General features: G+C 47.4%; 1 protein-coding gene across 13 annotated transcripts in view; it reads left to right on the forward strand.

The window, feature by feature from the left end:
* Nucleotides 1-15,307, forward strand: part of TDRD6 (tudor domain containing 6) — a 2,679,339-nt gene that overhangs the window by 1,248,057 nt on the left and 1,415,975 nt on the right. For 12 of the 13 annotated variants that reach the window (XM_078647663.1, XM_078647665.1, XM_078647668.1 and 9 more), the window contains one exon: nt 1,799-1,894. The exons of the other annotated variant lie outside the window; for it this stretch is intronic. In XM_078647663.1, the coding sequence (XP_078503789.1) occupies nt 1,799-1,894 (96 nt within the window). The remainder of the gene's footprint in view (nt 1-1,798; nt 1,895-15,307) is intronic. 13 annotated transcript variants of the gene reach the window in all.

The raw sequence follows: 15,307 nt of genomic DNA on the forward strand, positions 1-15,307 counted from the left end.
AGGGAACCACCCGCCTGTTTACCCCCTTTGAACGGCTGGTGTGTTTCTTTGACAACTCCAGGGGTCTGATCTCTCATCATATCAAGTACTTTAACACACGCCTTGTATTATCCTGCATTGCTATCAGGCACGATAGCATTCTCACGCCTACACAGTGGGACCATCTGTGACGCAACATTCTGAGGGTTTTCCGCAGCATTCCTCAGAGGGAAACTGCATACAAAGTTATGACGCTATTTGTTGCCGTTATACAAGCGCTTTTGGAGAATTTCTTCACACCTAGTGGCCTTGCCCCCTCTTGACCACCTATTGGAAGGAGGTCCTTAGTCACAGAAAACAGGTGATTGGTTACCGATTGCCCGAAACCCCGTCCAGTCATTTTAGGCCTCAATCCTATGAACCTACTTTCCATGACACACAGGGATTGGCACTTTAGCCTACACATGCTTGGTGCAGCTAAATTAATCATAGTCTGGAAGAAGGCTGAAACCGCTCCAGTGAATGTCTGGTTCACTCGCCTGTGGCATACTGTGAAAATGGAGTTACGGCGCTTTTTCAATTTCAAGACAACACATTTACTAAACTATGGCAACCGTTGATAGATTATTTTTGCAAACTTGAACATACCCATCTTCAGCCCCTGAAGCTTCAGGCTTTACACCTCTTTGAGGATAACTTACTCCCCTCTGATGCAGACAGACTCTGGGGTCCAATAGAAATGCAGACTATCTTCACTACCTCTACAAGTAGTCACACCCCTCTCCACTCCATGCCCATTTCCACGCACAGGGTGGTTAGAAAATAGATGCAAAATGCTTTGCTTACCTCGCCTATACATTACACAGCCTCCACCTCCAGTTGGAATCCTCCATCGCTTCACCACTTTCCACAAGCAGGGTAGCCTTGCCCTCCCACAGGGCGCTGCTTTTGATCAATGATGGCTGTGACGCACCACACCTTTGCTCCCTACGCTTTCACTTGCTAATCTTTTGGAATACCTAATGTTGCTCTCCTCCCTCCCCTCCATCCTCGATCCTCTCTTTAGCTTCTTTTTTTCTTCTCTTTCTTTATGTCCTCCGATAATCTCACTTGCTGATTTTATCAATTGCATTTTCAATAAACAGATTTGAAACAAAACTGCACTCACAGACCCTACAGTAGCTGGCCTGAGACCATTTTGCTGAAGGCACACTTGTAGCATTTGATTTATGGGCTCTTGGAATACACAGTGCACTATACTAGGTACTTAACAGTAAATCAGATATGCCAATCATGGAGAAGCAATTGGAATCACAATTTGGACAGGGAGCATTTGCACTGATCAGCAGTGCTACAGTGCCTAGAGTATGTAAACCAGCAAAAACGAAGTCCAGCACAGTAAAAAATACAGGAGGTAGAGGCAACAAGACAAAGGTCTAACAAATATACACCTATAAGTTAACCTGTATGACCTTAAGTTTAAAAAAAAAGCCTATATTAAAACCAAACCTCTTAAAATCTAAAGACTATCCAGAGGACCTCTTGAAATTGTACTCTCTCGGACTGACATGCCGGAAGCTCATAACCTCAGCATTGCACTGAATAAGGTTTATAAGAACTAAACCAAGTGTTTTAACTATGCGTTATTGGTCTTCCCTCTCTTGCAAACATGTTAATCTGTAGCAGATAATTTCTCTGGTAAACCATATATTCAATTAACTTCAATATAGGCTGTTATCTCGGAAATGAATTTTCTTTCTATATTTTGTTGCATTTCTTTATTTAAAAATATTTTTTTTTTTTGGGGCTTCTGTTGTAGAAATGTCGTCTAGCAGTTTGAAGGAAGGTACACTGGTCGTTCTGGACAAATCTCCTTTACGGACCATGACAAGTAATACAACGGATAGAAATAAAGGTACAGAATGGCTGAAGGCCCGTGTTCGGATGTTATAGAGAATAGTTTAAATGTACACTTACGCTACACCTTCAGACAGAGTGAAATGGAGTCCAGTTCCATGGACGAAACTAATTAAATTCTCCTATTAATGAAAGAAAAAAATTGCATTACATAATAGTTTGTCTATCAAGAAATGTCTAGACTTCTGAATATCACCCTTCTGTGTATCCATGCTTAAAGAAATGTAACTAGGGAGTAAACGCTTTGAAAAAAGTGCAAGAGTAATTCCACATTGCAAGTGTATTTATCCGCTTCCCATTTTGAACAGAAAGATATTGCAGTAGAGCAACCTGGGCACCTAGGAGCCTTAGCCATTTAATAACAGAAATCCATGTTGAAAGTATGTAATGGCAGTTGTACACATTGTTTGGAAGATCAAGCAGCCCTCAAATAGTACATAAAAGTATAGAAGGAATATAATATTCACATATTCTGAATTTCTTGGACAGGGCAACATAATGCATAAGAAAGGGTAAAAAAGCAACATAACTGAAATCTACTTATTTGCAATGTGATGATAAAATCCACATTTTTCTTCCAGTTTTGTGAGGTTTGCATTCCTGGATGGGGGTATGCATACACAAGCAAACAAAGTATGCCCTTATCGTTAAAGTACTGCTACTTCCCCAATAGTCCTAAAAAAAACGATGGAAACCTCCATATGCCGTTTACCTTTGTCTAGGCTATTGAAAAAGGATCTTGGCCCCTAAAGTAAAGTACATGAAGACTGAGTAAAGTTCGTCCCTCAGAATATGAGCCCACTACTATGTTAATCAAAACATCACAGTAAATATCGATGTTAATGCCCATAGTATGTCAGTAGAGGACATTCTGGAAAAAACCGAAGGGGAAACATAAAATACTCATTTAAAACCTACATTCAACACTTTCATCTTGGTAAATTGAGCAAATGAGCACCAAGATTAAAAGGTTTCTCACAAATGAGTATACGAGTGAACACGGTATATATTTAAACGTGACACAAAAAGATGGATGGAATGCTGAACATAGTCCATCATTAACCCTCTGTCACAGATCTGGGTTAAATCAATAGTTGTTTTGCTCACTGTGCCATCCCAGTCTGTTCCCAGCCATATGCAAATCAGTCTTGACTCTGTTCCTCATGTAATGCCCTCCCTTATCCAGAAACAAACATCCTGGGTCCTGTTTCAGGGTATCGCCAGGCTAACTTGACTTCAGTGGTCTTCCTTTTCAGATATGCAGTGCCTCTATAGTAAACCCTGGCATTGTTCCCAAGAACAAGTGATCCGAATGTGGTTAAACGATGGGCAGACGTTAAGTAGGCAGAGGGTGGAGGATTATCTCAAGCACTATTTTGGGGGCTCATGCAGTGTATAGTGTTCATAAAGAGAAAAATTAACATTAAGTACCTGAGTGCTCAATATTTTATTTGGGTCACTTTTAAAATACTTTAATAAGTTTATTTGCTACATCGGACTAATGGCGCTGAACAGAACGATTTGTGCTGAGCAGAAGTGGCAAAGCCAATGAATTAAGGCACACAGATCAGGCTTGAGATTAACTTCAAGTGCAGTTAAATCTAGACGCAGTTCAACTTTAATGAAAGTTAAACATTAATTTGGTAGGCCCCATTTCATGCTGCTTTCAAGATTTGGTCTAGTAAAAATCAATATCTGTGGACACTTAAAACTATTTCTGAGAAGAGCTGTTGAGTAAATTACAAAATAGTGTGAACGTATTAGGACATCCGGTTTGGATGGCTTTGCGAATCTGTGAGGCCCCACCCTTGTACACGTCCATAAAAATTATTTTTTTTTCATTTGAGACCCTTCTATATAGTGTACTGTTTGTTATTTTCGTGAACAGAGTTATGCTCCTATATCATGGGTCAGAAAGTGCACCCTGTTTGAGTGGGCGTGACTGCTATGTTCTCAGCCCAGATTGAGGTTTGATTGACAGTGGTTGCAGTGTGGTTCTAGTCCAGAAAGACTTCTTGGTACTTGCTCCTCTGTGGAGAGACTGTCTACAGGTTCTCTCCAATGAAGGTCTGTCCATTTTGCCACACTGGGAATATTTGCCTTCATTTTTTAAACCTAAATGTGGGGGTGTATCTTGTGTGTATGTGGAATGAGTGGTTCACAGCTGGATAGAAAATGGCAGGTACACGTTTGAACTTATTTATATATATATGTCTGTTTATTACAACACAATATCGATATCACATTGGTAGATCTCCTCCCTGGACTTAACCCCCCTGGCGAAGGGGTTAAAAGCAATGAGGGAAGTAGCACACAATGCAGTTGTTTCCAGGGGGATACCTAACCGTTTTCTAAAAGTGGAATGCGAACTGCAACGGAGAACAGGACTTGGACCAGAAGACCCAGAGCAGATGGGGACACCAGGAACCACTCAAGGTAAATATCAAGGAAGCCCACGGAGGCTGTTTGCAGGGTGAAACACAGCTGTGTGCCCAGTGCAAGTCAACTTAAGTTGCGATTGCAGTTTTGAAGAAAAAGGACCCTACCCAGCGGACTCTGAAGAACCCCTTTGCAAGACAAATGGTTGGAGATTCTTTTGAGACTTTAACAGCAAGACCAGGAGAAGCAGGAATCTTCCTTAGTGCAGTCTTTGTTCCAGTCGGAGTTCAACGAAGTCCAAGTGTTCAGACGATTGAAGAGCGACTTAGTTTTATGGTTGTCTAGTCTCGCCTACAGGTAAGCCCTTATGTACCCTAAGGAAAGTGCTTGAACAATTCGAGGGTCCCTTACAGAGGAGGGTCTGGACAGAGAGACTGTTATTCTCCTGTCCTTTGTCCAGTTTTGTGCCAGAGTGGGAACCATGGGTTCCGGAACTGGCTCAAACTGGAGTATGCAAGGTCACCAAATGTGCCCTTCAAAGCAGTCTGGCGCTGGCAAGCGCTCCCATCCCAGCACAATACACCAATTCCGGTCTGGGAGGTGGCCACACCTCCCTGTGGCAGGAAATATTGTACTACCTTCCCCTTTTTGAGCTTGGCTCTGTCCTCCTGCTGCTGACTCGTGTCTGTGGTTTGCAGCAGCACTAGTTTTTCGGCAGGCCCTGAAAGGCTGTTACCTGCATTCCTGGGGTGGGGGGGCCCTAAGGAGCTCCCGAGTACACATACTTTCAACTCGGTGTTTGGATAGGATACCAACAAGTTTGATACCAAACATGACCGGTTTCGGTGCAGCAACTATTGAGTTGGACATCTCGTAATGACTGTCCACTATATGTATTAAAATGGCTGACCACACTTACAAAGCCTGTAGAATCGACACTGGGTTTGTAGGGGTGTCCTGCTCATCAATGGGCACCCTCACCTTTCTAACCAAGCACCCTGCCCTCAGAACTGAAGAGCCTGCGATTTGGGTGTCTTGTAGGTTTAAAGTGCAATCACCTCCGATATAAGGAAACCTATCTATCGTGAGAGGTGCAAGCACCATCAGACAGGCTGCAATGGCATGCCTGCAGTCAGTTTAAGTGGACTCCGTGGGTGCATAACACATGGTGCAGCCCATTGGAGACTCTGGTGTACTTATGCCCTGCGTACCTTAGTACCATATACTAGGGACTTATAAGGGTGCACCAGTATCCAGTTGTGGAGGTGCCAAAGTACTTACCATGTTAATTCAGGGTAGAAAGCTCAGTTGCTGGGTGTCCTGATTATCAGGATCCTGGCAGACTAGGTCAAAAACAGACGCAAAGCAAAAAGTGGGGGTAACCATGAAAGCAGATCCTACTTTCTAACACACCAGTTTGTTCACATAGGCATGTCCAGGTCCCAACTACATGGTGTTGCTTGGTGATTTACCTGCATGTAACTGCCTCAGCATTCACCAATATGTCGATGATACAGATCTTTACGGTAAAGTTACTTCTGTTTCAGACATCCAGAGCCTCGAACACTGCTTGAAGATATAGTCCTGGGTGTCCAGCTCCTACCCGAAGTTCAGCAAAGACTGCCTATTATTTTCCAAGAAAAATAAACTGGATACAGTACGCTTCTTGCACAATGACCTGTACCTTGTTGGTTCACGCCCCAGCTTTCACTAAATGCCTAGTCACTTGGATTTACTCTAGACACCAATCTCACCCTTGTTAAAGCAAATTATTTCATTAGAAAAATGCTTAACATGCTTTGGTTCAATTTGCCTTACTAGTTTGCTTTAATAAGAGGGCTTGTCACATTGCATAAAAGTGCATGTTTATTTGTTGTGCACAAACATACCTTTTTTTGTTTAATTTGCTTTTCGAAAATCATCAAATCACCTGCAAGCCATTGTCTCAGTTGTGTGTGCAAATGTAACTTATCTCAGGCTTCCATGGCTGAGACAATGTGTGCCTGATACATTACCAGGTTATCATATATTGTCAGTCGTTCCTATGAATGCGCAGAAGCAGTCCTTGTATTAATTTTTCAGAGAGACTTCTAACAGCAGAATCCACTTGGAATATTTCCCGGGTGTCAGACTGGTGATGTGCAAGGCACACTAAGGTGCAGGGTCAGGGACAGGTTTGACTGAACCGTTGCCCCTCTTTAGTGAAGTCTTCACCAACGTTCTCCTGGGCCAAACCTTGCTGAGGGGCTCCTGTTCATCACGTGATTGCCTGACAACATTGTCCCTCCCTAGGAGGCCCAGCCTCTCCCTTCCAGGACCCCTCCCCTGAAAACCTAATTGTGAAAGCCCTCAGCGGTCAAGGTCAACTCAAATGCGTTCCCTTCCACTCCACTGGAGTGGGAATCCAAGAGGCTGAATGTCTTTGGGAATCACTTTTTCTCTTCCACCAGCCTAGCCTTACTGTTGGTGAACACCGCACAACTCTACTGCATACAGATACAGTGGCAGTGTATGTCTTGCTGCATCTACTACCAATGTTCTTAAGGTCCTAACACAGTTGCATATAGTTTGCAAATAGTCAATTCCCACCTCCAGAAAACCAGCCACCCACAATTGATTTCAAATACAATACATAAACACACGGGGTGGGAGAGGCATTGGATCCTAGGCAAAATATCATAGGGTTTAGGTACCACACAAAAAGACTGATGCAGAAATGGTAGTTGCCCCAGTATTGGACTTTCATAGATTACCATGCTTTGTATATTTCCCCCGTCGTCGGAATGGAAGCCTCGGTAAATAGAAAAATACCATAGCAGTAGGTACAAAAGAGAAAGACAGGCCTAGGCCTCATCTCATTTTGTAGCATACCCACCTTTTTGTAAAAGAGTCCAAAAAATTGCAACAACCAATCAGAATAGCCTCACCCCATAGAACCCTCCTGAGAGAGCCTCAGAGCCTCTGATTTTCTACCGCACGTTGTGCTTAGGGAGTCTCCACTGAGCTCTGCTCAGATTTCTCTTCAGATTCGATGTTTCTCTTCTTTTTTCAACTCTACTTTGTCTGATAAGGAAAGGAAGGCTTTATTTAAAGCCTGTGCTACCTGTTCAAAGAAAAGGCTGTACATAGAGGACAAGTATAAAGACTGTATATACTGCTTGTACCTTGATCATAAAGCCACAGATTGTAAGATCTGCAGGACTTTCTCCACAAAGACCTTGAGAACCAGGGAAGGACGTCTGTTAACCTGGCTACAGAAAATGAAGTCTCGTAAGGAGGTTCTATCATCTGACAGTGAGGATTCTTCCTCAGCTGCGTCTTCCAGAAGATCCAGGAAGAGGGGTAGGTCTTCCCCTTCAACTTCATCTGAACCCCCTGTTAAGGCCTCCCAAAAGACCTCTGATAGGTCTGTAAGGCCACATCCCAAGAAATCTCCTTACCTAGGTGTAAAGGAGAGGCTGGGACAGGTTGCTGAGGCGCAAACATCAAAGAAGGTACTTCAGATTCCTTCTGTTGCTTCTCCATCAGCTGAAAAGGAGATTTTCAAGAAACCAGCATCTGTCTCTCAAGAGGGGAAATCAGATAGAAAGAACCGTCTGTGGATGACGAAGTCTTCAGGTACGTTGACGACGACATCTAAGGTGCATCTGGTTTCAGTGACCGCTCCGTCGACTGGACCGTAGACGGTAGCTCCGTTGACTGCAGCTGCAGTGTTATCTCCGTTGACTCATCAGGTTCTGATCCCCTTGTCGACGATGATGACATCTTTGACGACGCAGACGATAGTGTCGACGGTAACGACGTTGACTAGGACAACAGCGATGACGACGACAGCTGCTATGATAGTGACGACTAGCTTGTCGACGGTACAGTCGACGATCAGCCCATCGTCGACGACAGCTCTTTCTTTGTCGACTGTCCGTCTACGTCGTCGACTATACAAAAAGTCCGGATTTCGATAAGAAGGCAGCAGATCACTCCTGAGATGACTTCTCCGCGCAGAGTGACACCCTTGCCACCAACTTTGCTCTTGGAGGAAGAGCTTACAGAGGAGGAGGATGGTTCTTACGGGGATGCTTATAGCCCATCCCAACTTCAAGTGAAGTATCAGGACTCAGATTCCGACGATTACTATTCTGGGGAAGGCCATTATGAACAACAAGATAGACCTCAACATCCGTCTCATCAGGATATGGTGGCAATGCCTTCCTCTCTTATTACGGATTTGCAAATGATGTTACAGGACTAAAAGAAAAGGTTTCCGTCTCAAGCTTCTGAGCAAGAAACGCAGTCACCTCCTCCACTAATTCCTGCCACTTCTTCAACTACAATGATTCCTCAGGTGTCTCGACCTCCGGAATCAGAGCCTATAGGAAGCCACCAGGAGGTTTTTGTAGTTCATGATGATGATGATGATTCATCTGTCTAGGATCAAAATACTCATCAAGGCCCGGATCCTGATAAAGAGTGGGACGACTACATCATTTCAGATCCGGCCTCACCATCGCCCGATCCGGTTTACTTTCCTCCAGCAGACATCGGAGGTTTCCATAACCTCATGGAGCGAGCGTCCAAGAGTTTTGACCTTCCTGTTACGACCGTACAGTCACTGTTTCATTTATGATTTCAAGGAACATTACAGGAAATCCATACGTTCAATCCCAATTGTAGAGCATGTTTGGACTGAAGGTACTAAGGTGATGCAAAATCCGGCTACAGTCATCCCTGTTTTTCCACGGTTGGAGAAGAAATATAAAGCTCCAGAGAACAGTCCCGCTTGCCTGACAGGTCAAACAAGGCCGGACTCAGTTATTTCCCAAGCAGCCCAAAGAAAATCTAAGAATCCATCGGCGCTCCTTATAACACCACCAGATAAGGAGGGTAGACGACTGGACAATGTGGGTGAACGATTCTCCTCAATGTCTAGCCTTTTAGTTCGAGCGGCAAATGCTCTTGCAATCTTGGGTATATATGATTGCCAGATGTGGTGCGATTTATCCCTGTTTGTGGATCAACTACTAGATGGTGCCAAGGTAGAGGCCTAAAAGATCCTTGAGGAAGGAGAATGTTCTTCGGAAGTGTTAGATTGTGCTATGGATATAGCTACCACCGCCTTTCGAGCCTTGGCAGGGTCAGCAGTTTTAAGACGTTAGGGCTGGCTTCGGTCTACCTGGTTTCGCCAGGAAGTTCAGAATAAGATCTTGGACTTACCTTATGATGGGGATATGCTTTTTCTGTAGTAGGGGAATCTCTGTTATAGTCATAATCTAGTGAATAGTCCTGCCCATGTGCGTGGACCCCGGAGGAATAAAAAATAATCTCTTAAGTTGTCAAAAAATGCAGAGCTGCACAGACACTTAAGAGAGAATTTAAAGACTGATAATGCAGCCTATATCCACATGCTACACTGTCCAGTACTTCAACTAGAAATTCCACCAAAAATCCACAAACAGCACAGCGTGTCCAGATTTCTCCACAGAGAAAAACCTTGCCATTACCAGCAAAACCCTCTGGAATGATAGAGAGGAAGGAGTGGACAGACAAGCCCCATAGGCTGCCATTATGTGGCTCAGAACAGGATACTGTGCCTTTAAGAGAACTTTCCAGAACTCTCACAGTATCCCAGAATGCACTGCAGGTCCCTTTTACTTTCAGTTCTATTTTCCGGCTCCTGCAAGCAGGACCCTGGAGCATTGAGCTCTCCCTTTTCAATCGTTTATTTGGTGAATTTATCACTTTTTCAAGTATTTGAGTGCTTTCTTTGAAGTACTTCGGTGTTTTCTTCCTTGTGTGTGTTTTGGTGCACTCTTTTATTGTCAAAATGCCTGCTTTGTTTGACAAATGCCTAGAGTGTCTGAGGAAGAAGGCCAAGTCGGTCCCACATGAGGTGTGCATCATCTGCCTTCCCTCATGTCATGTCCCAGAGGAGTGTGGCATCTGCCAGACATTATCCACCAGGACCCTGAGAGAGAGGATGAAGATCAGGCTCCAAGGCCTGGTAGATAGACTGCAACAAGGTGGGTCTGGGCAGGCTCCATCTGCCCATGCTGAGGTCTCTGGGTGGGCTCCCCAGAGGCAGGAAGACCAGCAAGCGTCCTATTTCTCCGCCGACGTCGATAGCATCGACGACGGCGTCCATAGCATCGACGACGGCGTCCAGAGGAATGACAGCAGTCTGTTCCCCGTCTCCCCAAGGCTCTGGGTCGAAGCGGCGTCTAAGTCGAGTGGACTGACCAGGCCGCCGTCGAGATCGCCGTCGACTGTCATCGTCGTCTAAGGAGTTCAGCCCGGCGTCGGAGCTCGCTGTCGAGGCGACTTCGCCGTCGAGGAAGAGGAGAAGGTCGGCGTCTAGGGGATCCTCGACTTCGAGGAGGACGTCGAAGACGTGCAGGCGTTCGACGTCGAGGCGACGCTCGTCGTCCAGATGGCGTTTGCCGTCGAGGAGGCGTTCGACGTCATGGAGTCAACGTTCGGCGTCGAGAGGTCGACGGTCGCTGCCGAGGAAGAGACGTTCGCCGTCCAGACGTGGCTCAATGTCTAGACGACGTTCTACGACGCCAAAGAAGTGCAGAAGGAGTTCTGGCGTCAGGAGTCGCTCTGGGTCTGCTGGGACGCCTCGGAGACGCTCTCCAATAGGAGACAATGCCTCTACATCGCTTCCTCCTAGGAAAAAGAAGAGGGAGTCGCAGGGCTCTGTGTACTCCGAGGTAAATACACCTCCCCAGCCGAAATCGACTACACCTCCTCCCCCATTGCCCACCGAACCTCCACCACGGAATCCAACTCCGCTTCCGCCTATAGTCCCCCCTCATCCTCTGCTACCTCCTCAGGGACTGCCTCCGGTTCCTCCGAGGATGGCTTCGCTTCCACGGTACCCGACGCCTCCTAAGGGGACTTCTCAGCCGAGGGTCCCGGTCAGGCCGCAGTCTCCTGCTCCTGTGAGACTTGCGGAGCGTCCGAAGCCGAGGAGATCGCTCTCTTGTTCCGGAAGGAGGGGGAGATCACGAAGTTGTCACCGGTCGTTGACAAGATCAAGGCGACGCCACAGGAGGCGCAGATCGAGATACCGCACAGGTTCTTCTAGGACCAGGGACTACTCGCCGACTTTGTCAGAATCCCCTGGGACGAGGGTGTCGCCAGTGGACGACAGTCTCATTCCAGGATGTTTTGCTGAGGGGTGCGATTAAGTTGGGCATCGCGGTGATGGTGCCCACTCCCACGACGTCCGTGATTTTCAAGACGCTAAATAAAAAGCACCTGTCTCGGCCGTTGCTACCCCTAGTACCAGGATTGGTAGAGCCCGCTCAGGAGTTGTTTCTCACTCCGGTGGTGACTAAGGCGGCTCCCTCCAGGCTCCTCAAGAAGTACCGGGCTCCGGATTCTGACCTGGCCTTTCTCAGGATGGATCCGCCACTGGGCACTGTCATAGTGACAGCTACTAGGAAGCAGCATGCCACCACCCCGTCGTCCACGGTACCTCCTGAAAAGGAGAGCGGCTGGTTAGACTCGGCTGGCAGGAAGGTCTGTGGGACGGTGTCTACTGCATTGAAGGCTGCAAGTGCCGCGGCTTTGCTAGGGCGATATGATCGGGCCCTGTGGGAGTCCCTCCAGCAATTCGCTGAGCTCCTTCCTCGAGAGAAGAAAGAGGACTTCCAAGAGATTCTCAATGAGGGACTATTGGTGTCGAACCAAGTCATCAGCGCGGCTGCTGATGTGTCCCTTCTGGCGGCGCATGGATATTGCCATGGTGTCAACCAACGGCGCCACGCTTGGCTTCGCCTTACATCCCTCAAGCCAGAGGCCCAACAATAGGTGGCCAACCTGCCTTTCTCGGGGGAGACCCTGTTTGGCAAGCATGCGGACGACGAAATGGCCCGCATGAAAGCGGAGGCCGAGACCCTGACTGCTATCGGGTTGGAGAAGCCCAAGGAGAAGACCTACCGCCCGTTCCAGAGACTGTTCGGGGCGCAAGGCAGAGGGCGAGGACAGGCTTCGGGACAGCAACAGCAACAACTGCAGCAGCAGTGCCGGAGGTCCTTCCAGAAGCGCCAGAAGGGCAGAGGCCAGCAGTCCGCTACGGCGAACAAGGGCCCGGCTGGGTCTAGGCCATGAGCGGTTACTTCCCCTACATCCGTTACCCACTCCGGTGGGGGAAGCGTTCAATTTTTTCTGGGAGAGTGGAGAAAAATTACTCCGGACAAGTGGGTGCTGAATATTGTTTGCAATGGATACAGTCTTCGGTTCACCAGCCCGCCTCCAGCAATTCCTCCGGTCAGCTCGCAGTTTCAGCTGCGCAAGCTCCAGGCGGAGGCCGATATCCTGTTAAGGAAAAGGGCGATAGAAGACGTACCTCTGTCCTAAAGAGGAAGAGGTCTGTACTCCCGGTTCTTTCTAGTTCGCAAGAAGGACTAGAACGAGTTCAGACCCATAATGGATTTGCGACAAGCAAACAAGTGGATTCGCAGAGAGAAATTTCGCATGCTGTTGTTGCATCAGATTTATCCTCAACTGCAACAGGGAGACTGGCTATGTGCTATAGACCTACAGGATGCGTACTTCCATGTGCCCATTGCACACAAACACAGGAAGTTCCTGCGATTCCAAGTAAGCGCCAATCATTATCAGCACACCGTACTGCCATTCGGGCTGAAGTCTGCGCCCAGAACATTCTCGAAGTGCATGGCAGTGGTAGCTGCACACCTGAGAAAGAAGGTGTTCATCTACCCGTACCTGGACGATTGGTTGATCAAGACCTCCTCCTTCTCGGAAGCTCAAGCGCACTTCCAGAAGACGTGCGTTCTCTTGAACAAGCTGGGGTTGCACGTCAATATGTCAAAGTCTGTCCGGACTCAGTTCCATTGCATACAATACTTGGGAGCCTCCATCAATACGCTGTCAGCAAGCGTGTCTCCTTCGGAGGAGAGACGATTATCACTCCTTCGGAAGGCTCAGGGTCTTATGACTGCTCCATCTACAACAGTGAGGACAGTGTCTTCTCTACTGGGGTCGATGGCCTCTTGTATCTTCCTCACGCCACACGCATGGCTGCACATGAGACCATTGCAGGAGTGCTTGGAGGATCCGTGGGATCAGAGGAAAGGATCTTGGGACGACAAGATACGACTGTCTCTGCATGCTATTCAGTCTCTAAAGTGGTGGTGCTCAGCGGAGAATCTCCTCAGAGGAGTTCCCTTCCACAAGGACATTCCCACACAGACTATCGTGACGGATGCTTCTCTCCACGGCTGGGGGGCGCACTCCGGAGATTTACAGATACAAGGAACGTGGTCCCTGACGGAGTCCACGTATCACTTCAATTTTTTGGAACTCAGAGCTGTTCACTTGGCACTGAAGGCCTTTCATCCGTCCTTCCAGACCAACTCTCTGCTTGTACAGACGGACAATACGACGTCGATGTATTACCTCAACAAGCAGGGGGGCTCGAGATCGCTCACTCTGTCGCAGGAGGCGCAGGCGATCTGGCGTTGGCTTCTAGCCAGAGGACTGACGATAACTGCTACCCATCTACCAAGTGTGCAGAATGTTTAGGCCGACGCACTGAGCAGACTGATTCAGGAAAACCACAAATGGGTCTTAAACGACGAAGTACTAGGAGAAGTCTTCGCAAGGTGGGGGACTCCAGACGTAGATCTGTTCGCCACCGCCGAAAACAGCAAATGCCGAGACTTCGCCTCCAGGTACTACCAGCAGGGGATGCTGGGGATGCGTTATGGATCAACTGGTCGAACAGCTTTCTGTACGCTTTTCCACCCATTCCCCTGATTCCGCCCGTGGTCATCAAGCTGTCCCAGTCCAGGGCGCGGATGATCCTGATTGCCCCGGAATGGCCCAGGCAGTGGTTGTTCACGGACCTGCTTTACCGGTCTCTCCTTCCTCGCATGCGGCTGCCGTGCCGGCCGGACCTTCTCACGAAGTTCGGGGGGCAGATCGTCTTTGAGTTTGGCGGCATGGCTCCTTAGAGTGCAATATGGCCATTTGAATCTACCAGAAGATTGTATGGACATACTGAAGGAGGCTAAGCGACCTTCCAGTAGGACTTCCTATGCTTACAAGTGGAAGAGATTTTGCATCTGGTGCAAGTCCAAGAACTATGACCCAACGACGTGTAAGGAAGATGTCATCCTTCCGTATCTGCTACATTTGGCGCAGTCTGGCCTTAATGTCCATTCCATTAAGGTTCATCTTGCTGCGCTGACTGCCTACAGGAAATGCCTTTCAGACTTCCTTCTTCCAGATCCCGGTGATCAAAGATTTTTTGGAAGGCTTGAAGAAAGTGTTCCCTCCTGTCCGGCTTCCTTCGCCTTCATGGGAATTGAACGTGGTGCTGTCCAGATTGATGAAGGAGCCTTTTGAACCTATTCATAAGGCTTTGTTGCAGCACCTGTCCTGGAAGGCGGCGTTCCTCGTGGCCATTACATCGGCCCGCAGGGTGAGTGAAATTCAGGCGTTGTGTTGCCAAGAACCTTATACTGTATTTCATGCTGCTAAGGTTGTTATGCGTACTCACCCTAAATTTCTTCCGAAGGTTATATCTGATTTCCATGTTAACCAGACCATAAGTTTACCTACGTTTTTTCAGAATCCTTCATCTCCAGCGGAAAGGTCTCTGCATTCCCTGGATGTCAGGAGGGTGTTTTTATCTGGATAAAACCAAAGATATTCGTAGGTCAGACCAATTGTTTATCAATTATGGATCTGTCAGGACCGGTCTTGCTACCTCAAAACAGTCCACCTCGAGGTGGATTGTGTCCTGTATACAATTGTGTTACCAGAAGGCTAATAAGACCTTAGGGGGTAAACCTAAGGCTCATTCCACCAGGGGCAAAGCTGCCACAACTGCTTTGCTTCGTAATGTTCCAATTGCAGAAATCTGCAAGGCAGCCACTTGGAAGTCGGTCCACACCTTTGCTAAGCATTACTGTCTGGACCCTGATGCCAGGACAGACGCTCAGGTTGGGCAGGCTTCGCTGCGAAATCTGTTCGCACAGTAATGGTGTTATGTTTTCTCCAC

Source organism: Lissotriton helveticus, chromosome 6, assembly GCF_964261635.1.
Source record: "Lissotriton helveticus chromosome 6, aLisHel1.1, whole genome shotgun sequence".
NCBI lineage: Eukaryota > Metazoa > Chordata > Amphibia > Caudata > Salamandridae > Lissotriton > Lissotriton helveticus.